The 20,998-nt window shown below is 64.7% G+C and overlaps 1 protein-coding gene across 2 annotated transcripts; it reads right to left on the minus strand.

Moving 5' to 3' along the window:
- Positions 1-846: 846 nt before the first annotated feature.
- PEAR1 (platelet endothelial aggregation receptor 1) lies at positions 847-20,161 on the minus strand. Of its 2 annotated transcripts, XM_073888574.1 has the most exons (24): positions 20,078-20,109; positions 17,863-17,937; positions 11,237-11,376; positions 10,488-10,592; positions 10,095-10,195; positions 9,326-9,418; positions 8,844-9,087; positions 8,038-8,155; positions 7,737-7,873; positions 7,453-7,665; positions 7,035-7,209; positions 6,834-6,954; positions 5,938-6,101; positions 5,741-5,843; positions 5,463-5,609; positions 5,148-5,273; positions 4,142-4,270; positions 3,914-4,042; positions 3,550-3,762; positions 3,264-3,352; positions 3,019-3,154; positions 2,801-2,875; positions 2,464-2,712; positions 847-2,040 (listed from the first exon to the last, which is right to left on the minus strand). In XM_073888574.1, exons 3-24 carry the CDS (start codon positions 11,332-11,334, stop codon positions 1,889-1,891), a joined length of 3,117 nt encoding a protein of 1,038 aa, XP_073744675.1. In that variant the 5' UTR covers positions 11,335-11,376; positions 17,863-17,937; positions 20,078-20,109; the 3' UTR covers positions 847-1,888. The 2 variants fall into 2 exon arrangements, with proteins under 2 accessions (XP_073744675.1, XP_025714688.1); XM_025858903.2 differs by lacking the exon at positions 17,863-17,937 and having other exon boundaries at positions 20,078-20,161.
- Positions 20,162-20,998: the final 837 nt, after the last annotated feature.

A 20,998-nucleotide genomic window follows, 5' to 3' on the forward strand; every position in this document is an offset into this window, starting at 1 on the left:
GCCACAGCAGAGGGCTGGGAGCCCGGGGGCGGAGCCACAGCCGAGGGCGGAGCCACAGCCGGGGGCGGAGCCACAGCCGGGACGGGGGGCGGGAGAACCTGGGAGCTCCGCAGAACCAGAGCCGGGGGCGGAGCCACAGCCGGGGTGGGGGGGAATCCGGAAGCGGAGCCAAAGCCGGGGCGGGGTGGGGGAGCCTGGGAGCGCCGCAGAGCCACCGCGGGCCACCGGGCGGGCCACGGCCGGGGACTCGGGAGCGAAGCCACGGTCGGCGGCGGAGCAGCCCGGGGGCGGAGCCAAGGAGAGAGCGCGAGGGAGGAGGGGGCCAGGCGCCCTCCAAATCCACCCGGGAAGCGGCGCTCTGGAGAGCCGGGAGCATGTTAGGGCTCGCCGCAGTCGGAAGGATCTAGGCAGGGAGAGTCGGTGGGGGCAGATCCACTTTCTGGGGTTCTCCCTCCTGTCCCGTAAGGAGACAGACTGATGGAAAAGGCGTGGCACTGGGTTTCTATTCTCTAGTTAGCCTCTGGGAGGTGTGGTAGTGGATCCGGATTCAATGTCCTCGGGCGGCGTAGACCCTGTCGGTTCCGCACCGGCGGGCCCCCATTTGAGTAGCCCCTCTCCCGCCTGACGTCCCGCCCCAGCCGCAGCAGCCTCCCCAGGGTTGTGCTCTCCCACTGCGGCTCCCAGCACCTGCGGGTCTTTAAGCCTTTGTGAGGCTGCCCTGTAGACAGGCGGCTCCTCGGGAAGCGGGACTTTACGCAGGCTATGAGCTCAGAGCGCGCGGTTCGCCCGCACCTGAGCACCTACTAACACTTAATCCCTGGTACTTTCAGCTCACTCAGCCATTCAGCCTTTTGGGGAACGTTTATTGAGTGCCTACTGTGTGCCAAGGGGAACCAATGTTGAGCACAATACATGGTAACTGCGTTGGGGGAACCCACAGTCTGGTGGGGGAGGCAGAGATTAATCAAATGATCACATAAAGAAACAACACATTCCAGAGAGAGCTGGCACCCTGAAGGCCTTCTCCAGGTATCCAGTGAACGCACACAGCTGTAATCCGTGCAATGCAAGAGAGGCACTTCCATGAAGAGAGGATGTGAAGGACAAACAGCAGTGAACAGGTGAGTGGAAGAGAAGAGGATGGACGTGCAAAGTTCCTGTGGTAGGAAGAAGCGTGGCTGGTAGGACCTGGAGCCCAGGGTGACTGAAACGGAGTGACAGTGAACACAGTTCCAGGTGAGGCTGAAGAGACAGGCCAGGCCAGCAGAGCCCCTAAGGCCTCTGACAGTTTTGACTCGGGCCCAAGAGCCATGGGGCGCCCATGAAGACTTTCAGGCGGAGGTCAGCTAACCACCTTGTATTCTGAGCCGTTGGTTGGAGCAGGTACCAAGTGGATGCAGGGAGGCCAGAGAGGCTATTGCTAGAGTTAACTGGTTTGGGCTGCCTCTCGACTACACAGTGAGTGCCCCAGGACAGGCGGTGTGCCTCGAAGCCCTCTGAAGCTACACACACACACACACACACACACACACACAGCCTGGGAGTGCACAGAAAAGGAACCCAATGTACATTTTTGACATTAATCTGAAATCAGACTTTTCTAGCAACATTCATCCCACCAGTTTATGCACAAGGGCCCTGGGGCCTTGGGGAGCAGCAGGTTGGAACATGGATGAAAGGGAACGCGGGCTTCCTGCTGACCAGGGTCTCCCACGCTGGAAGCCGGGAGCCAGGCCCTGTCCCCTCCACATTCACTTCCTCTAGTAAATGTGCTCATGTTCACGGTCTGCCGGTCCTCTCCCTGCGCCTGGCAGGGTACAGCAGGCTCTGTCCCCAACCTCGGGCAGCAAAGAACGGGTATGCTGGTCCCTGCCTGCCATCCTGACCCTCAGCGGTCCTGGCGCCGGAGCGGGGGTGACGGGGGGTGCCGTACTGGAGGCAAGTCATAGTGTCCCGGGATGTGGCTGTTCTTGGGTGAGTCGTAGTGGCCAGGGGGCAGGCCCGGAGGCAGTGGGGGCTGGGAGCCCACAGAGGCTCGGTCTGGGGACAGAGAGGGGACAGGTTGGGAGGTGGCTCCTCCACCCTCCTCCCGACCACAGCCCCTCCTGCCCCCAGCCAGACGGATGTGTGTCCCTCCTCCGCTGCCAGTGGCCTCCTCCGAGGCCACCCTGACCTTGCCACCAACCTTATTCCCCTCTTTTCTGGGTACCAACTCCACCAGTCAGGTGCTGTGCGACCACCATTTCAAGTCCTCAGCCCTGTGAGGTAGGTACACAGCTCACGGGCTCTGAGAGGCAAGGTGATTTCCCAAACATCGTGCCTGGTGTGAGCCCAAGTCTGAGCCCAGAGCCCATGCTCTTGCTGCCACGCCATGCCACCCCTGCTCTCCCTCCCTCTGACCCTTCCTCCCCCTCCCTGTCCTGGCCACCATTAGCCCTGCCCCAGCGGAGAAGGGGGGCTCACCATAGGTCAGAGGGCTGGGCTGTTCATAGGTGCCACTGTCTCTCTGTGGCTGGGGGCGGCGCCGCCTCTGGCTGTCCCAGAGCTGAGCGGGCTGCCTGGGGGGGGACCCTGAGGGAGGGCCTTTCATCTCCACATAGCTGCTCTCCCGGGGGCTCCCTAGGAGGCTGGGCAGGTCCCGGATGGTGGCGTAGGGGTTTTCGCTGCTCAGGGAAGCCAGGCTGGCCCCCAGCCCCTCCTCAGAGATGGGCCCTAAGGACAGAGGAAGGAAGTCAGGCTCCGTGGGGGCCCTGGCTCGTAGCTCCCAGCTCAGCCCGCTCCCTCGCCGCTCTGCCCATGCCTTTGCTAGAGAACGGGCCTGGACCTCCGTGGCTGCTGGAACTGGGGCTGTAGCTTCGGTCCAGGCGGCCGCTACCTGAGCAGGAGGGAGAGGAGTGGGGCAGTGAGCAGTCAGGCTCCCACCTCCTCTGGAACTGGAGCCTCCCATGCTCAGATGGAACAGGATGCCGGGCTGCACACGGCCACCCCCACCAGAGGCCTCGGCCTCCAGGCTCCTACCCCTGTCCAGAGGCCCTGGTGGGGGCTCCCGGCGGTGCTTCCAGTCAGCAGGCAGGGTGCTGTGGTTATCCAGGCCATGCACACCCCCTGGCCGCTCGGGGACCTGGAGGCTAGTGAACAGCTGACTGCCTGGAACCTAACGAGGGGAGGGGGCGTGGGACAGTAGCTCGTCAGGATGGAGCCCCCCAGAGAACCAAGTCTGTGCCCACCCCTCTGCAGCACCCCCCCACCCCGCCGGCACTGACCTTGTTAGGGGGCGGGGGGTTGGGGGAGCACTGTGACAGGGTGTGGTAGCTGGGGTTGGAGTAGTAGTGGCTGTAGCTCGGGGGGACATCTGCATGGACAGACACAGGCGCGTGGTGACCTGGCCGGTCAGACAGAGGCCCTGGCCCAGGAGAGCTGCTCTGTCCCAGCAGGTCAGTAACCAGCCTCTCTGACCTCGCCTCGCCCCTCCAGCACCCCACTTCCCATCTTCCAGGTCCGGAGTGGGGACACAGGAGCCCTCCCCCCCCCACCCCCAGGCCGGCTCACCTGGCATGACGTACTCGGAGCTGTCCAGGCGCCCGCCGCTGTAGGCCACCGTCAGGTGTTGATGTTCTTTGCCTTTTTGCCAATGGCGGTAGCCAATGAACAGCGCCAGCAGGGCCACTACCAGGGACCCCAGCACTGCGATGCCAATCACTGCCCCCAGCGAGTTATAGGTCACCGGAGAGGTAGGCATCATGGTGAAGGGCTCCTGGTTTCCTAGGGGGACAGGGTGGCCACTCGGCATGTCCCGGCTCTGCTGCTACGCGTGGGGCGCACGCACGTGAGAAGCCCGAGGAGGGAGGCCGGGAGTATGAGGGGTCTGGGTCCTGGTGCCCTGGGGACAACGGGGGCCTAGAGAAGAACTCACCAATCCTACAGGGTGCACCGTTGTCCTCTGGGGAACACACACAGGCCCCAGTCTCCGGGTGGCACCTCTCTCCAGGACCGCACTGGCATGGCTGGGAGCAGTTGGCTCCGAACATCCCGGGAGAGCAGCCTGGGAGGGAGGCAAGGAGGCAGGTGGAGCGAGGGCCCCAAAGCTGCAGTCTCCTCCTTGGGCTGGGGGGTGGGGCATGAGTCCCCCTTCTGTGGGTACCTTCCAAGCAGAGGTGTCCAGTCCAGCCTGGGGGGCAGAAACAGCTCCCATCCTGGGGGTGGCAGGTGCCTCCATGGTGGCACTGGCAGGGCTGGGCACAATTGGCTCCCCAGTGTCCTAGAGGGCATGCTGCAGGGGACAAATGGCTGTCTGGCGGGGCAGGGCCGGCCCCTGCTGGACGAATGCTCAGCCCCCAGCCTCATTGAATCTGCTCAGCCTTGGTCTCCCTGGGACACCAAGGTTTTGAACCAGAGCTGCCCACAGATGACTCACAGATGTTTATCGCATGCCCAGCTGCCCATTTGAACCTGCGCTTGGTTATCTAATAGCCATATCAAGATGGGGCGCCCAGGGCCAGACAAGCAAAGGGCACCATTACTACCCTGCATTGCTTAGCTCTGGATTCCTTTTTTCTCTTTAACCTAAGACAGAAGTAAGCATCCATACTATTTGAGGCATAATTTCTGTGTGCCTGACATTAGCAAATAATTGTAACGGTAGCCGGGACCGAATTCTATGGGGACGCTCCCCTCCATCACGCCCCTCGACCGCCGCCACCGAGCCCACACCCAGCTTCTGGGTCACCGCTTCTTGTTTCATCTTTCTAACACTTGCCGTACTTGGTTTTTTGGACTAATCTGTTCCGTGATGTTCTTTATATATTTATGGGGGGAAGAAGCCACATATAAATAAATATAAATTGAAAACCTTAGAAGCAAAAAAAGAACATGTCCAAAACCAAGCTTAGCGCCCCCCCCCCCCCATGCCCGGACAAAAATGCCCTTCCCAGGCCGCCCTGCAGAAGGGTCAGGGGACTTGTCTTCTGCAAGTCCCGAGCTGCACCCCGAGCACCTGGGTCATTATATAGTGTCCGTATTGTTTATATAAACTACTGAATCAAAGTGGGCCGGGAGGCTTTCACACCCGGGAGCAGCGGCACGGAAGCCTCTGGTCCTCAGCCCAGCTCTCAGCACGCATGCGCTCTCGCATACAAGCCGCCACCTACGCTGGGAGCAATCGGGGCCTGTCCAGCCGGCCAGACAGTAGCAGGTCCCATCCGAGGGGTGGCAGGAGGAGTGGTTGGCACACTTGCAGGGCACACAGCGTTTGCCATAGCGGCCAGGCTGGCAGGCTGGGGGAAAGAGGTCGGTGGTGACTGGGGGCAGGGACCACCCCTCGCTCAGCCCTTGACCCCACTAGCTCCCTCCCTCCCTCCTTCCCACCGCAGAAGACACCAAGAGGGGCAGCGGGGGGCTTCTGGCATCTGACATTGCCCTGTACCCTCCTCCTGGCGAGTGGGGGGAAGGAGAGGGAGCCTCACATCTCTGGCAGGAGGGGCCTCGGAATCCGGGGGCGCACACGCAATTGCCGTTCTCGGGGACGCAGGTGCCCCCATTCTTGCAGGTACAGCTCTTACTACAGTTGGCTCCCCAGAAGCCATCGGGGCAGGGCAGGTGGCAGCGGGTCCCTGTGGGACGGAAGGGTAGGGTGAGCCTGGCCGGCACCCCCCCAACGTCCACAGGGGCTCTTCTGGACACTTTTCCTGTGGGATCCATCCCAGCTGTGGGGGGCCTGGGGCCGAGACAACTTGATGCTCACCCGTCCAGCCAGCCTGGCACCGGCAGTGTCCACGAACAGGGTCGCAGCCGTCAGAGTGGTCACACTCACAGCGGCTGGCACAGCCTTCACCAAACTGCCCCTTCTTGGAGAGGGAGTGGAAGGCAGGGCAGGCCAGTCAGCTGTGGGGGTCGTTGTGACCCGCCCTCCCCTGGGCAGACAGGCTGTTGAGCACTTACCGGGCAGGGGAGCTGGCAGTGGGCCCCATGCCACCCAGGGGTGCAGGTACAGGCTCCAGTTTGGGGGCTGCAGGCTGCCTCGTGGGCACACTGGCAGCTAGCATTGCAACCGAAGCCCCAGGTTCCGGGGGAGCAGGGCACGGAGCAGTTACCACGTTGCCAACCTGGAAGAGGGGCCCCGCAGAGAGGCATGGGGATCCAGCCCCCCTCCTGAGCAAGCACACACGCGGCATCAGCTGTGCCAGGCTCTGTGCCGTGACCTGGGGGTGGGAGTGCGGATGCTCGTGGCCCACGCAGGAGGCAAGCATGTACACCGGTAACACGCTCCGGGGCTGCTGGTGCACCGCTCCCTTCTGGGGCCTGCCTCTCCTGCAGAATGGTGGGGGGGGGGGCGCTTGGCAGCAAACCAAACGCTTAGAGCAAACCCGAAACCAGGTAACTAAATGTACAGATCATGTGTAAGACTACAGGGAGGAGTGGGGACTGGAGACCGGAGGTGGGTTACACATCACCGAGAGCCAGCCAAATACAACACATCCGTGTCAGAACGCAGTCTAAAGGTTGCCAACGGGCCACCGGGGTGGATCTCGGAAGCCCTTCCTGGCCCTGCCAGTGCGTGGTTCTAGATGACTGAGGGAGAGGGATGCTCGCCCGAGACGTGCCTTCTGACCTGGGCCTTTAAGCACAAGTAGGATTTTTGTGGCTGAAGAAAAGCAAAGTGGATTTTCCAGGAAGGAAGTAGCCTGGCTACTGTCCCACCGTCCAGCTGCTCCCCGGGGGCTCCGCCCTCACCCTGCAGCCTCCACTCCGCCCGGGGCCCGCCCCCACCCTTAGGCCCGCCTTCTCCCGTGGCCCCGCCCCCAAGTCGCCCCTCCCCGGAGGCCCCGCCCCATTACCCTCCTTGCAGACGCAGGCGCCGTCGACGGGCGAGCAGGCTATGGCGTGGTCGCAGGAGCAGCGCGCCTTGCAGTCGACTCCATAGGTGTCGGGGGGGCAGAGGCTAGCGCAATGCGGGCCCTGAAGGCGGGGGGACTGTGAGGGGGCGGCGCGGCCCCTCCGCCTCGCCCCCCCCGGGTCCTCGCCGCACCGCGCCTCACCGTGTAGCCGGGCGCGCACCGGCACAGGCCGCTGTCGGGCTGGCACGCGCCGCCGTGGAGACAGAGGCAGTGCTCCTGGCAGCCGGGCCCGTGCGTGTCCTGCGGGCAGCTCTCGTTGCAGTGCAGGCCGGCCCAGCCCGGCAGGCACGAGCACTCCCCGCTCATCGGGTGGCAGCTGCGGCGGGAGCGGGCGGCGCCGTCTGACGGGGTCCGCGCGCGCTCTCCGGCCTCCCCGGGCTCCCGGGCCCCTCGGCGCGGCGGGCGCGGGGCTTCGCCGAACTGGGGGACCGTTCCGAGCGCGCCCCCGCCCCCACCCCCGAGGCCCCTCCCTCCCCCTTCTGTGACATCTGTCCGCGGCTTCAGGACCCAAGTCCTCTCCCATTGGCGTCCGACCCTTGAGCGCGCTCCCGCGGCACACCTGAGGCTGTGCTCCGGGTCGCAGGTGCAGGGCTCCTGGCAGCTGAGGCCGTAGAGGCCGTCGGGACAGAGGCGCTCGGTGCAGCGGTCCCCGGTGAAGCCGTGTTCGCACAGACACGCGCCGTTGGCCGGGAAGCAGCGCGCGCCCTGGGCGCAGTCGCACGTCTCCGCACAGTCCTGGCCGAAGCGGCCCACGGGGCACTCCTCACGGCACCTGGAGGCCTGGCCAGTGAGCCTGGCGGCGCCCACCCCCTCGCTGCTCCCGCCCTCGCCAAAGCCACTCACCGATCCCCCGTGTAGCCCGGAGCGCAGCGACACTGGCCAGTGAATCGGTCACAGAGGCCACCATTGTGACATTGGCACTCCTGGGAGCAGTTGGGTCCGTGGAAGCCCTCTGGGCAGGGCAGGGAGCAGATGGTGCCCTGGAGAGGTGGAAGATGGACAGCCCCTCCCCATGGGCACAGGACCCCTTGATACCCCCATACCTTGAACCCCTGCAGGTCTGCAGAGCCCACCCCCTTCACACACATCCTCCTCCCAATCCCTCAGAGAAGCACCCCATCGGCTCAGGCCCCACCCTTCCTACCATCCAACCAGGTGGGCAGCTGCAGGAGCCCTGGGAGGCCTGGTAGACACCCCCGTTGTGGCAAGGGTAGGTGCTGGGGCAGAAGTCAACGATGCCGGGGAGACAGGACATCTCACAGCTGCTGGGCAAAATGGCGAGGTCAGGGTGGGTGCCAGCAGCACCCGCCCCCCCTTTGCCTCCAAGGGCTGGCCCCCTGCCCCCTGGCTCCCTGAGGAGCAAATCCTGACCTCAGGGCTCAGTGTGGCATCCAGTGGTCGGATGCCACCCACCTTCCCTGTCGGGGACGGGAGGAGTCAGAAAGCAAAGGTTTCCGGGCCCAGAAACGGTGGGGACAGCCAGCACCCCAGAGAGGGGTGTGCCCCTTCTGCTCTGCTCCTGCTGTTGCGGGGGGGAAGGGGTGCAACTGCCTGCCAGTTTCTCTGCCCCAGAGGGCCCCCCTCTGGGGCTGCTCTGTGAGGCCTGGTGCATCTCCACCTAGTGCATCTCCCCCCACCCCCCCGCCTGGCCCCGCACCTCCTTACGACTGGCTTCTCTGGGACCGTGTCAGCCCCACTTCGCGACCCCCGCTCACACACATGCAGGCTCATCTGCACAGTGAGCCTTCCAGGTGGACAATACGGTGGCCATCTTACAGACAGGGCACAGCTCATGAAGACTCGACTGGCTCAAGGTTCTCAGCTCACCAGTGGGAGAGCTGTGGGACAAAGACCTCAGCCTCTCCGTTCTGTCCCATTTGGGACCAAGTCCGAGTCCCCTCATATCCCCACGTGTCCACGTGGCCCCGTCTCTGCGACCCCATTATGCACCTGGGTCCCGTTCTCTCTGGGGGGCAGAAGCAGGCTCCGGTCCGGGGGTCACAGGGCGCTCCGTGGCACTGGCAGGGTAGCTGACAGGCAGGACCGTACCGGCCAGAAGGGCAGGGCTGGAGGCAGCGTGGGGGCTGCAGGCCGGAGGGGCAGAAGCAGGCTCCACTCTTGGGGTCACAGGAGCTGTTGTTCCCGCAGTGGCAGGGCTTGTCACACTGAGGCCCCCACATGCCTGGGGCACAAGCTGTGGGATGAGGAGGGAAGAAGGGGGTCACCGGGGGTCTCCGCCTCCCTAACGTCCATTCAGTCCCCGGCTCTGTGTCCCAGCCCGCGCCCCACACCCATGCCCCGTGCCACACCTCAGAAAAGGCAGCTGGCTGCTGTGGGGCTCTTGGGGCACCTGTCCTAGGGGACTAAACACCCGTGCATGGTCAGGAGGGTGCAGCCCCAGTCCCATGCCCCTGTAGCCGCCCCGCACTCACCGCTGGAGCAGTCGCCGCCCCGCCAGCCCTGCGCGCACTGGCACCGATCGGGAGCCACACAGTGGCCGTGGACACACTCCTGGGCGCAGAGAGCTGGGGCAGAGAGGGAGGGAGCGAGAGGTGCTTCCCCTGCCCCTACCCGCCTTTCCTCCTCCGAAGCCGGACCCTGGAGGCCTGGCCCTCCCGGAGCAGCACTTCTGCCTCAAAGAAGTGGCCACAGAAGACAGGGCCAGCAACTCAGGCCAGAACTTGACAAAGGCTCAGAGTTCCAGGCTCCCCAGCCCCTCGGTGTGACATTCTCCAACCACCAAATTGGGAAAACAGAGAGGGGCTCCTCGGGCAGGACCAGACTTGGCTCTGTGCAGAGAGCCGGCGGGCCGGCGGGGAGTGGGTCAGGCTGGGTGGGAGTCTCTAGGGGATGAAGGAAGGGGGAGAGAGGCAGAGAAGGCTCCGGTCGGGGGTTTCGGGGCGTGCGGGGGCCGGGCAGGAGAGCCTGGGCAGTGACAAGTCAAAGACAGCAACAGAGAGACAGGGACGGGAAGAGACAGAGACTCATAGTGACACAGAGACACGAAGGCAGCCCCGAGACAGACAGAGACAGAGGTGCTCAAACACAGGGAGAGAAGCGGAGGGAGAAACATGGGGTCAGCCAGGACAGAGGTGGCTAGTGGCAGCTGCTGGGGGAGCGGGGGGAGGACAAGCCCGGAGGGGGCAGAGAAGCGGGGGCTGGGCCCTCCCTCTCCCCCTCCCTGGCCCCACCCGGACTCACGGACACAGGTGCCCCGGCTCTCGTAGAAGCCCACACAGCACCGCAGACGCTTCCGGTGCTCTGTCCTCACCACCTGGCGGTACACCGGCCTGTAGACGACCCTAGGGGACCCCGAAGGTGGCCCTCAGTGCCCCCTGCTGAGGCCGGCCACCCCCACCGCCGTGTGGCACCACCACGTGGCACTGGGGAATCGGGCATGGCTCACCACTCCAGGCAGGGGTGGGGGGCACAAAAAGAGCATTCCCTCACTGCCCCCAACCACACACACACACAATATTCCACGGGTGCACACACGCCCACACAAGCCCCTCACCACCACCCCTTGAGTGCTTCCTCGGCACTCCAAGTTGGGGCAGCACTCAGCGCACGGCAGGGGGATGGGTGGGCACTCACGTGGGCTGGGGGCAGCTGTGGGGGCTCTCCCAGGGCCGGTCGCAGGGCTCCGAGGGGAGCAGGCTGAAGGGGCGGGAGTGGGACTCCTTGGTGGTGATGGTGAAGCTGCAGGACAGGGTTGGGGCCAGGGCTCAGTGTGGGGGGGAGCTGGCTGCCACAGGGCACTCCAGAAGCAGAGGTATGAGGGCTTGGCCATGCTGGGGGATGCTGCCCCAACATGGGGGTTTGCTCCCCCAAGCCTAGGAGGAACCCCTATCCTGGCCCCCTCCATCTGGAGGGGTCCTCCCAGAGTTGGAATATTCCTGGGACACCCCCCATCATTGCCCCCTCCTCGCCCTGTTGGACCAGAGCCTTCCATTTCTCCCTCCTCCTCCTCCCCACCGGGGAGATTGAGCTAGAACTGATTTCTGGGCCCAGCTGATGGAGACAGGCGAAGCATTTCTGGCCAGACCCCGACCTGGGCCTCGTTCCCCAACCCTTTGCTCCCCTGGGGCCAGCCCCCCCCACCCCCGGCTTGCTCCATAGTGAATGGCTCCCACCCTGCGCTCTGTCCTGCAGCCAGCTTCCCACAGGGACCAGGGATGGGGATGAGGGAAGGACAGGGTCGGAGGCAGCCCGTGCAGGGGAGAGAGCAGGGACAGAATCAGGAGGGGTGGGGGGGCTGGGGAGAGGCAGGGAGGCGGGGAAGGAGAAGGAGAGGAGACCCCATAGACAGTAGGGGAGCTGCGGAAGCAGCAAGGGCCCCTCACCTTTCCCAGAAGCTGCAGGTGTTGGGGTCGTTGGGGTTGAGGGCTCCAGCCAGGCCCAGGCCCAGGGCCAGAAGGAGGGAGCACAGAGGGGGTAGCATTGCGAGGCCAGGCGCTGGGGCAGGTGCCGGGCCACCGAGTATCTGCAGGGACCAGAAGGGGGTGTGCACGAGGCTGCTGCCATGGGAGGGCTCTGCTTCCCAAGGTCGCATCCCTGACCAGGTGGCTGTTCCCTCTGCCTGGCCGTCCTCCCTCCGTTCTTCTCCTGAGTCCTCACCTCTTAAAGTCTCCCCGAAGTGACACCTCTCCTTCTCTGCAGACTGCCCCCACCCCTCCCAGCACCATTCACTCACACAGGGCCCAGGGCCTCTAGAGGCGGGGCTCCTGCCCTGGGTCTCTGAGCCCCCCGGCCAGCCCCTGCCCAGGGCACCGGGACGCTGGTGTGGAGGTGGGAAGCTGGAGCCAGTGGGGAAGTCATGCGGGAGGCCCACCAGGGCTCAGCTGGAGGAAGAATTCCCAGGCACAGCAGCCTGTCATGGAATCTGCCACTCGAAGGGGAGCTTCCTGTCACTGCATGCATGCAGGCGGAGGCCAAAACCCCTCTGATGCAGCTGGGGGCCAGCGGCTCAATGGCTAGGAGTAGGGCCGGTCCGGGTGACCTTGAAGGAGGCCCCTCCTAACCACTGGTATCTGGTGCGTCTCCAGGGCCTTCCAGGAGCCAACGGTGCCCGGCCAGAGAGGACACATTAGGAGCCTGAAATCACGCTCGCTCGGGGGGATTATTGACACCAGGGACACCGCCAAACACCACAAACCAGGGACAACCCCATCCCCACCCCACCAGCAGCGCACCACTGCCCCCAAGTCCCAGGGCTACGGCCCCTAGGCCGGCCTCAGTTGTAAGCGGTCCCCAGCTCCCTCTGGCCACCCCCTCAGCCATCTGGAAGGCAGCTCCTCTCAGCCTCCTCCTCCACCCTGGCCTCGCCCCGGCGGGTGGGGAGCCGGTCAGGACCTCAGCGGGGCTCAGGAGGGGCTGAGCTCCTGAGTACCCACCCCTGCAGTCGGATCCGTGCTCCTAAAACTTGCCCTGCCTCCTGGCTCCCTGTCTCCCTGAGGCGCCCACATCTGCTTATAATTTTCCCCGAGAAGAGAGAAAGGTCACAGTTGCTGGCCCCTTCCCCCACCCCCAGTATCTCTGGAATGCCTGCTGCCTGGCCCCACCCCACGCCCCCCACCCACACACTCCCAGGGCCCCCCAGCCGCTGTCAGCCCTCCAAGTCGAGGGAGAGAGATGCGCCCTGACTTGATCCCATGTCACCCTCTGCTGCAGCCCCAGGAATGCCGCCCGCTGTCTCCGCCACCTCCCAGCGGCTGGCCCAGGGGCTGCCCCGCTGCGGGACGACCCGTGGCCCTGTCACAGCTCCCCCAGGGCACACGTCCACCACTGGCCTCCTTGGTGCTCCTCCCCCACCCTCAGTCCTCGGGACACTCACCAGGCACCCTGTGGCCTGAGAAACTCGGAGGAGCCAGGGGTAGGGCCTGGGGGGCCTGGCAGTGTCCTGGGGGATCCCAGCGCTCAGGATATGGAGCCTGAAAACAGGAAATCGAGCCTGGCTGGTGTGTGCATGTGTGGGGGAGGGCAGCAGGGAGCGGGGTCCTGGGCTCCCTGCTCCCCAACTCTGAACTCAGACGATGGGATGCAGGGGGCAGGGCCAGCGACTTGTCTCCGGAGCTGAGCACCCAGGCCCCCGTCTGAAGGGGTGGGGGGGAGACTCAGCCCGTCCTCAGAGAGCCAGGCCTCAGTCATGAGTGTCTGTCTCCAGGGCAACCCCCCCACCACAAACTCTGCATCCCCCACCCGCCTCCCAAACACACTTGGCTCCTCTTGCCACCTTCCCAGGTCCAGGCCTGTCTCCAGGGCCCACCCTGTGGGCTCCCAGCTGACCTTGTCCCCGCGGGGCCTCCCCTGGCTGCGCCCCGGCAGGATCCTGAGCCTTCACACACCTCCCGCCTCCACCCTGTCTTCACACTGCCCTCTGCCTGGCCCCCAGCTGTCCTCAGACTGGGGCTCGGTCTGAAGGGATCCGGATCCAGATCGCCACCCAGCGCCCCCCTCTCCTGGACCCGTGTCCCCAGAGCGTGAGGCTGTGGCGGGGGGGGCACACACCCCACAGCAGGAAGGACCTGAGGCAGGGCCAGGGGCCTTCACATCAGCCCCTCCCACCAGCCACTGCCCCCCAAACTGATGTCTAGAGGAAATGGTTCACCTGGGGGCTTCAGGAGGTGGGCAGGGGAGCGTGAGGAGGGCTCCAACCCCCCATCCCAGAGTTGACCTTGATAACGGGGGATCAAGGGCTGGAGGGGTGGGGAGATTCTCCTTTCCCAAAGGGCCTCGGGCTCCCAGAGTACACAGGGGGCCCAGTGGGTCAGGAGGAGGGCTGGAAGTGCGGGTGGTCAGACCAGTGGGGGGTCCGCAGGGAGGGGAGAGGTGCAGAGGTACCATGAGGATCCCGGCGGGGGGGGGGCAGTGTTTGGCCTGGCCGACCTCAGCCCCTGAGGAGGGGGACCCCAGGCCAGACCAGGAGCCCAGAGCCCCAGCCTGGCCCCCAGCTTGCCTCCATCTGAGACTTTGTCCCCTACGGGCTGGGGAAACTGAGGCCCTGGTCCTGTCCCTCCCCAACACCCCCAGGCCCATCAGCACCGGGCCCACGTGCCTACACTCCGCCCCCCCCCCCCCCGTTTTAAATCAGCAGCTCTGGCTCCCAACCCGCACTCCCAGAGGGCACCCCCCAATCCCCCTCACCGTAGGCTCCTGCCTGACACCTTCCCTCCCAAGAACGCTCGGGTGGCCCAGGCATCCTTTACTGTGTGGAGAAAGGTGGGGAGCTGTGCCGTTTCCCGGTCTCACGTCAGGCTGCCCTCCGGCCCCCACGGGAGGCAGCACTGTTTGACAGGTGAGGGCACCGGCAGGAGTAAGCACCCTGCCCCGGGCCACACAGCCCGCTGGGATCCCAACCCAGACTGCTGGCACAGGCTCCGGTGGTTCCCATCAGTGCAGCCCAGGCGGGGAATCCCAGGGGCTTTGCATCTCTCTGTAACAGTCTCAGTTATGCAGAGGGGGAGTCGGGAGGGGGCGGACAGAAGAGGGGGGGCCGCCACAGAACACACCAGAGGCGTGGGAACGGGGATATGTTCGCGGTCAAGAATGAGTGGAGCTTCTCTCCTCCACCTCGAGATGCAAGGCAGCTGGGCCCCCGGCCAGGGCCCGAGTCGCCAGGCCCGAGTGGAGCACGGCCTCCCCCAGCCCTGCCCCGGGGGCCTCCAGGCCCACACGCAGCCGGCCCCAGCCCTTCTTCCGCTCAGCCCGATTCCCTCCCGTGGGGAGCCCCTGTTCTTCCGCTGCCCCAGCCCCCTTAGCAGGAGGGAAAGGAGTCTGGGTCTTTGGGAGGGGGCAGAGCTCCTGGTGGACAGGAGGTGATCATCATTTTGGTAGGAGGCAGAGAGCAGGAGGGCCTTCCCCGCCGGCTCCCCTCCCCAGCTCTTCTCTGGGAGTGGGGACAGTGGAGGACAGCCTCTGAGCTGGGCAACGAATCACAGTTCTCAGTACCCCCCTCTGTAAAAGGGGGTGCTAGCAGCAGAGCTGTCCCGCACATCAATACAGGAGTTAATACAGATGAAGTGCTGCGAGATCCCCAACGTGCTCAATTCACATTTGCATCTCCCCACCTCCCGCACCCCATCCCCATCCCCACTGCCCTTGGCACTGTCATACCCTTTGGGTATTAATTCCAAGAAAAGCTGTTTCTTGTTTTTTTCCGAAGAACCCCCAGGATGATCCGGGAATGGGGCCTTAGCTGCTGACACAGAGAAGGGAAATGGGGGTGGGAGGGGGCCAGCCCCCCCACAAAACCTGATCCCTCAGAACGATGGGCTGCCCGCCAGGTACATCTTCAAGCCAAAGTGGGTTGCTGAGACAGGACGCCTGGCTTCTGCTGCCCCCAGCCCCCAACGTGAACACCAACCCCTGGCGCCCCCAGCCCCTCCTCCCATCTCTCTGTGTCCCCCTCCTGTCGCAGAGTCCAGAGGTCCTAGTACTTACAAGCTGTGTGACCTCAGGCATGTCACCTGTGCCCTGTAAGCCTCGATTCCCCCTCTGTAAAATGGGAGAGTGGCCCCCACAGCTCGCAGGGTACAGTGGGGGTTGAACCGCTAGGGCCGGTAACCACCCTGGAGCAGAGCCTCAGACCAGAAGCCGCTCGGCAGAGTGCGGGGGCAGAGACAGAATCCCCCAGGTGCTAGGCTCTTGGCCTCTTCTCTTTGTTTTTGTTTTGTTCCTCATCAAAAACTCCCTGCTTTCTGGCAACTGGGGCACTCCGTCGGTGGAGCATCCAACTGGGCTCAGGTCACGATCTCGCGGGTGTGACCTTGAGCCCCATGTTAGGCTCACGCTCAGCGCAGTCAGCCTCGGATGCTTTCTCCCTCTTCTGCCCCTCTTCTCTCTCTCAGATAAATAAGAATAAATAAAGCCCTTAAAAAAAACCTCTCTGCTTTCTGCCTTTTTTGTCTTCCTCCATCAGTTTCTCGGTCTGTGTCTTTCTGCCTCTCTCCTTCCTTTCCTTTTTTTTTTTTTTTAAGATTTTATTTATTTGACACAGAGAGAGGGAGACAGAGAGAGAGAGAGAGAGCACAAGCAGGGGGAGCGGCAGGCAGGCAGAGGGAGAGGGAGAAGCAGGCTCTCCGCCGAGCAAGGAGCCCGACGCAGGACTCGATCCCAGGACCCTGGGATCATGACCCGAGCCAAAGGCAGACGCTCAACCGACGGAGCCACCCAGGCGCCCCCCCCCCTTTTTTTATTAAGATTTATTTGTCTATTTTCAGAGAGAGCAGGGCGAGGAGCAGAGGGAGAGAATCTCCAAAAGACTCCATGCTGGGCGTGGAGTCCGACACGGGGCTCGATCTCATGGCCCCTGAGATCACGACCTAGCTGAAATCGAGAGTCGACACTCAACCGACTGAGCCACCCAGGCACCCCTCTTCTTCCTTTCCTCTATCATGGCTGCCAGGCACAGCACGGTTGTGCGGTGTGTTCACTGCACAAGGGCATGCACCCTCAGTGTGCAGCAGAAGCTCACCAAGCCATGTGTCTTAGCTTAGCCACGGGGCCTGGCCCCGGGTCTACCTCCCTTGTCTGTGTCTGTTTCCCTGTGCCCTTTCCAAGCCCATCTTGGCCATGGAGACAGGATCACTTAGTCCTCCCCACTCAGCACTGAGACCCCAGTCTGCCGCCTCCCCACACAGGGATGCATCCCGGCCCCCGTGCCACTCAGTATACACGTGTCCACGCTTGCACACACAAGCCCAGAGCCCCGCCTACATTCAGCCAGGCTGCCAGGCACTCCAGGCTTGTCTGCCGGATGGAGGGACAGGAAGCCTGTGTGCCGGCCAGAGGCTGGGCGGGAAGAGGGCAGGGGTGAGGGGCCGGCCTTGTGTTCTCTGTGGCTCAGGAAACAGAAGCTAGAGGGTCCTCAGCCCGACCTGTTTACTCATCAGGAAACAGGGAAACTGTGGGGATTCTGATTCACCGAACGTCTATCGCGTGCCTCCTGGAGGCTGGCGCCAATGCCAGGCCCAGCCCTGCCACGGCCACGGCCTACAGGTGCCGCCGTCTGCTGTCCTCAGTCCCAGGAGGGCCACGGAGGCCTCGGGAAAACGACTTGCCCAGGGCCAACTGGTGGCCAGCAGCGGCAGCGGGATTAGAATCGGCTTCAAAGAACAAAGCACTGGGTGGAGAGAAACCCCCAGACGACACAGGCCGGAAGGGACTCCCCTTCTGGCCCCCTGCTCCCTGCCTACCCCCAGATCCCCCCAGAAAGGGCCACGGCTCTCTGGCCACCGCTGCTGTCTGACGCCCTCTGTGGCTCCCCACACCAGCACCACGGGAAAGGGCACCAGGAGCCAGGCCGGCCAGCAGTCCACCCTCCCGGCCCCTTCCAGGACGCCGCCCCTTGGGCCGCACACTTGCCGCACTCCTCCCGGCCTGAGAGCCGGCCTGCAGGCCCCCGTGGCCCAGAGGGGCCCTGGGCTATTCTCCCCCGGGGCCGGCTCCAACACTTCCCCAGACCCCAGCCAAAGGGTCAGCACCCGTGTCCCTCGTCTGGGGGCATGTGGGGCCGACCCAGGCCAAGCCAGGAGTCCACAGCCCCTGGAAGCCTTGGGGTCTGCTGGCCTGGGCTGGGGCCAGTGTTGGGACGGCAGGTTTGTGCTCTGGCTTCCCCAGCAGGCTGGACACCCTCCGTCCGTTGCTCTCCGAGGCCATGAGCGGGCTGGGTGCCCCTGCGCCATGGCCATTATGTCTTTATCAAGGTTAGTCTTCCCCACTGGAACGGAGCTCAGTGGGCTCAGGGCGCTTTTCTGCCTTCCTCACCTTCCTCGCTACTGTCCCCAGCCCCGGCCAGCAGGGCACGCAGGGATGCCCGGCCCCCAGGACGCGGCTTCCCCCCCCACCCCCGGCCCCTCAGGCCGCGGCACTGGGCCCTCAAACCCAGGATTGGCAAGACGCCGGAAACTGGAGTTCATAGAGAGCCTCCACCCTTGTGGAGTGAAAGGCGGCCCCAGACTGCCCTCCTGACCTCCAGCAGGCGTTCCTCCGGCGGCCTCCGAGTTCCTAACGGATGAGTGCACAGTCCTGCAAGGCTCTGAGTCACCTGGGGAGGAGGCGGTGTGCTTTCACCGCCTGAACCCTTATCCCTGAGCCTCAGGCCTGGGACACCGCCCCCTCCCTGGCCACCCACAGGCTTCCCCGGAAATCAGAGGGACTGGGCCCTGGGTGGGAGGCAGAGAGAGGGGAGGGGACCCAGGAGGCCCCATGTCCCAGGGCCCCCCACATGCTGGTTCCCTCTAGAGACCTCTGTCTTGGCTCGCGTGGGAGAGCTGTACCGCCAGCCCTCGTTAAATGTGTGCCAGATGATTTCTGCTCATTCCCTCGGCAGTCCTGAGAAGTAGGTGCTATCACGCTTCCCATTTTATAAAGAAATATCCCAGAGAAGGTAAATAATTTGCCCCAGGTCACACAGCCAGGCGAGGGCAGAGCAGGGATAGGGACCCCGAAGCCTGTGCTAACCCTTTACATCCTCCCCCGCCCACCCCAGCGCCGGTCTTCCCTCTGGGCTTGGGACTCCCCACTCTCCTCTGTCTCCACCCCTTTCTGTTCTTTCCCCAGGTCGCCGCTCTGTTTCCCCGAGGTCTGCCCTTTCTTCCCTGCGGCTCTCGTTTGCAGTGTCACGTCTCTGTTCTCTTATTTCTCTCTGTGTCTCCATTTTTGTCTTTCTCTCTCCTTCCTGGCCTCCCCCTCCTCCTGCTAGCCTCTCCGGGCCCGACTATGTGCCAGGCATGGTGCCGACACCCTCCCGAGCTGGCCCGGCGGCGCTAGGACTTCGGGGCGAGAATGGCCGCGCCATCCTGCGTCCGGGGAGGCTCTCTCTCAATGTGTCCCAGGCCACGCTAAGGAGACGCTGGGAAGCACAGCGGCGGCGGCCCTGCCTGACTCCAGCACCCTCCCCAGCAGCTTGGGGGGGTGGGGGCAGACAGCAGTGCAGTGACCTCTATCTGCCTGGAGAGCCAGTTTCCTCTTCTGGGAAAGTCTGATAGGGAATGGGGTAGGGGAGTGAGGAAAGGTGCCAGTCCTGGGTTTCACCTCCCAGTGAGGAGAGGGGGCCAGAGAGGTGAGCCCGGCCTCCCACTCAGCTCCCAGGCGCAGGGAAGGTACCCCCAACCGCAGCGGCAAGGAGGCTGGGTAGATGGGGGGTGGGCTGCAGGTGTAGGAGAGGAGCAGCGGGGGAACGGGGACAGAGAGCTGCCCGCACGCTGGCTCACAGGCGACGCACACAGGCACTAGAGCGTGGACTGGGGTGGGCTGGGGTTCAGGGAAGAGCCCCCTGGCCGCACCAACCCCCTGCCCAGGCCCAGCTGAGAGCTGACCGCTTGCCCAGTCCTGCCTGGAGCAGACGTCTGGCGGAGCCTGGGAACCTCAGGCCACCACAAGCTGTTCCCATCCCTGGGGACTGGGGTCACAGCCCAGCCCCGGGAGAGGCCGCTCATGCAAGGTCAGGACGGGAGATCGAGGATCCAGCACTGAGGCAAGCGATGGGCGGGGCTGAGCGGTGCCCTTATGAGGGCCCCGGCTTCTGGGGCCGGCCACCCCTACCCCAGCCTTGCCACCGCAAATGATCTGCCCAGCCCAAGGCTCTCTGCCGATCCAGACGCAAGAGACCTGTGGCCAGCTTCTCGTGCTCAAAACTGGCAAAGCCAGGGGCGCCAGGGAGCTGCACACCTGGGCCCCATCCCTAACGCTCCTGCCGGGTCAGGTCAGGTCTTAGCGCCGGGCAGCAGTAACAATAGCCCTGCGCAGGCGCTGTGCTAAGAGGAGACAAGTTTTTGTTCATCTGAGCCTCCAATAACCCCATGGTCAGGCACTATGCTCCATGAGTCCCCACTTAGAAAGAGCGACTGAGGCACAGAGGACCTACGGCCAGGAAGGGGCAGAGTGGAGATTCGAACTCAAGCGGCCGTGATTCCAGTGTGGGCGCTCTCAAGGCTCCCCTCAGCCTAGTAGAAGGCCTGGTACCCGGCTCTCCAGCCGCCCTCCCTCCGCCCCACCCCCCACCCCGCCGCCACAAGTCGCTCCGGGGGGCTCGGGAAGAGGCCTCATTTGCATGCCACTTTCGTGCTGTCCCCAGGAGAGGGCCACCCCAATGCCCTCGGCTCCTCCGCTGCCCCCACCCTCACGCAGGAGAACTCGCTGTCCGCAGCCCTTCCCCGGGGCAGAGGGGGCGCGCAGTCACTCACCTGCCTCGGACCCGGGCTGTCGCAGGCCTGGGGTGGGGACCGCCCGGCGGCCTGGAGGGGCCGGCGGGGCGGTCGGACGGCGGGGAGGCGGGGCGCGCGGCCCGCGGGGCGGGGCGGGGCAGGAAGGGGGCGGGCCCCCGGGCCCCCGGGGGCAGGAAGTGTGGAGGGGGCGCCGGGGAGGACGCGGGAGCCGGGGGAGCCGGGGGAGCCGGGGAGGGGGGCTATGGGCACCCGGGGAGGGAGATGCCAGGGGAAGGGGACGCTGGGGGCCTGGGGGCTCCGGGGAAGGGTGATTGGGGAAGCCGGGGGCTGCGGTCGCGGGGGGAGGGGGGCTAGGGACGGCTGGGGGCTCTGGGAGCCGGAGGGAGCGGTGTTGGGGTGGCAGCCTGCCCTGGAGCGGAGAGGGTGGGGAAGGGGGGGTCCCCGGAGCCGGGACCCTCTTGGTTCCCCAACAGCAGCAGGGCCCCGGGTTGCTCCGCCTCCCGCGCCTCAGCCTACCAGTCTGCAAAGTGGGGTTGTGCCGAGGGCCAAAGAGCCCGTCTGCAGCGGGCACCTTCCCTGGGCGGTCCGGCGACCGCGGGACCCGAGGCGGGCCGCGGCCCAGTGTCCCCTCCTCCGCTCCGGCCCGAGGAGCCCCGGACCCGCGGCGACCCTGGGCCCAGCCTCCGCCCCTGCCCGGAGCCCGCCTGCTGCCGGGCGCCACCTGGCGGCCACAGCGCGCACCCGCGCCCCACTCTTAGGGCCTGGGACCGCACGGTCTCTGAGTGGACGCAGACCATTTTTGTGACGAGTACCATTTGCTTTCATCCTCGCCAGCCCTTCAGGTGGACTACGTCATTGAATCCTTTTTTTTTTTAAGATTGTTTGTTTGTTTGTTTGTTTGTTTGTTTGTTTGACAGAGAGAGACACAGCGAGAGCAGG

Source organism: Callorhinus ursinus, unplaced genomic scaffold (genome assembly GCF_003265705.2).
Source record: "Callorhinus ursinus isolate GAN/ISIS: 27379988/994484 unplaced genomic scaffold, GSC_fseal_2.0 scaffold92, whole genome shotgun sequence".
Classification (NCBI taxonomy): Eukaryota; Metazoa; Chordata; class Mammalia; order Carnivora; family Otariidae; genus Callorhinus; species Callorhinus ursinus.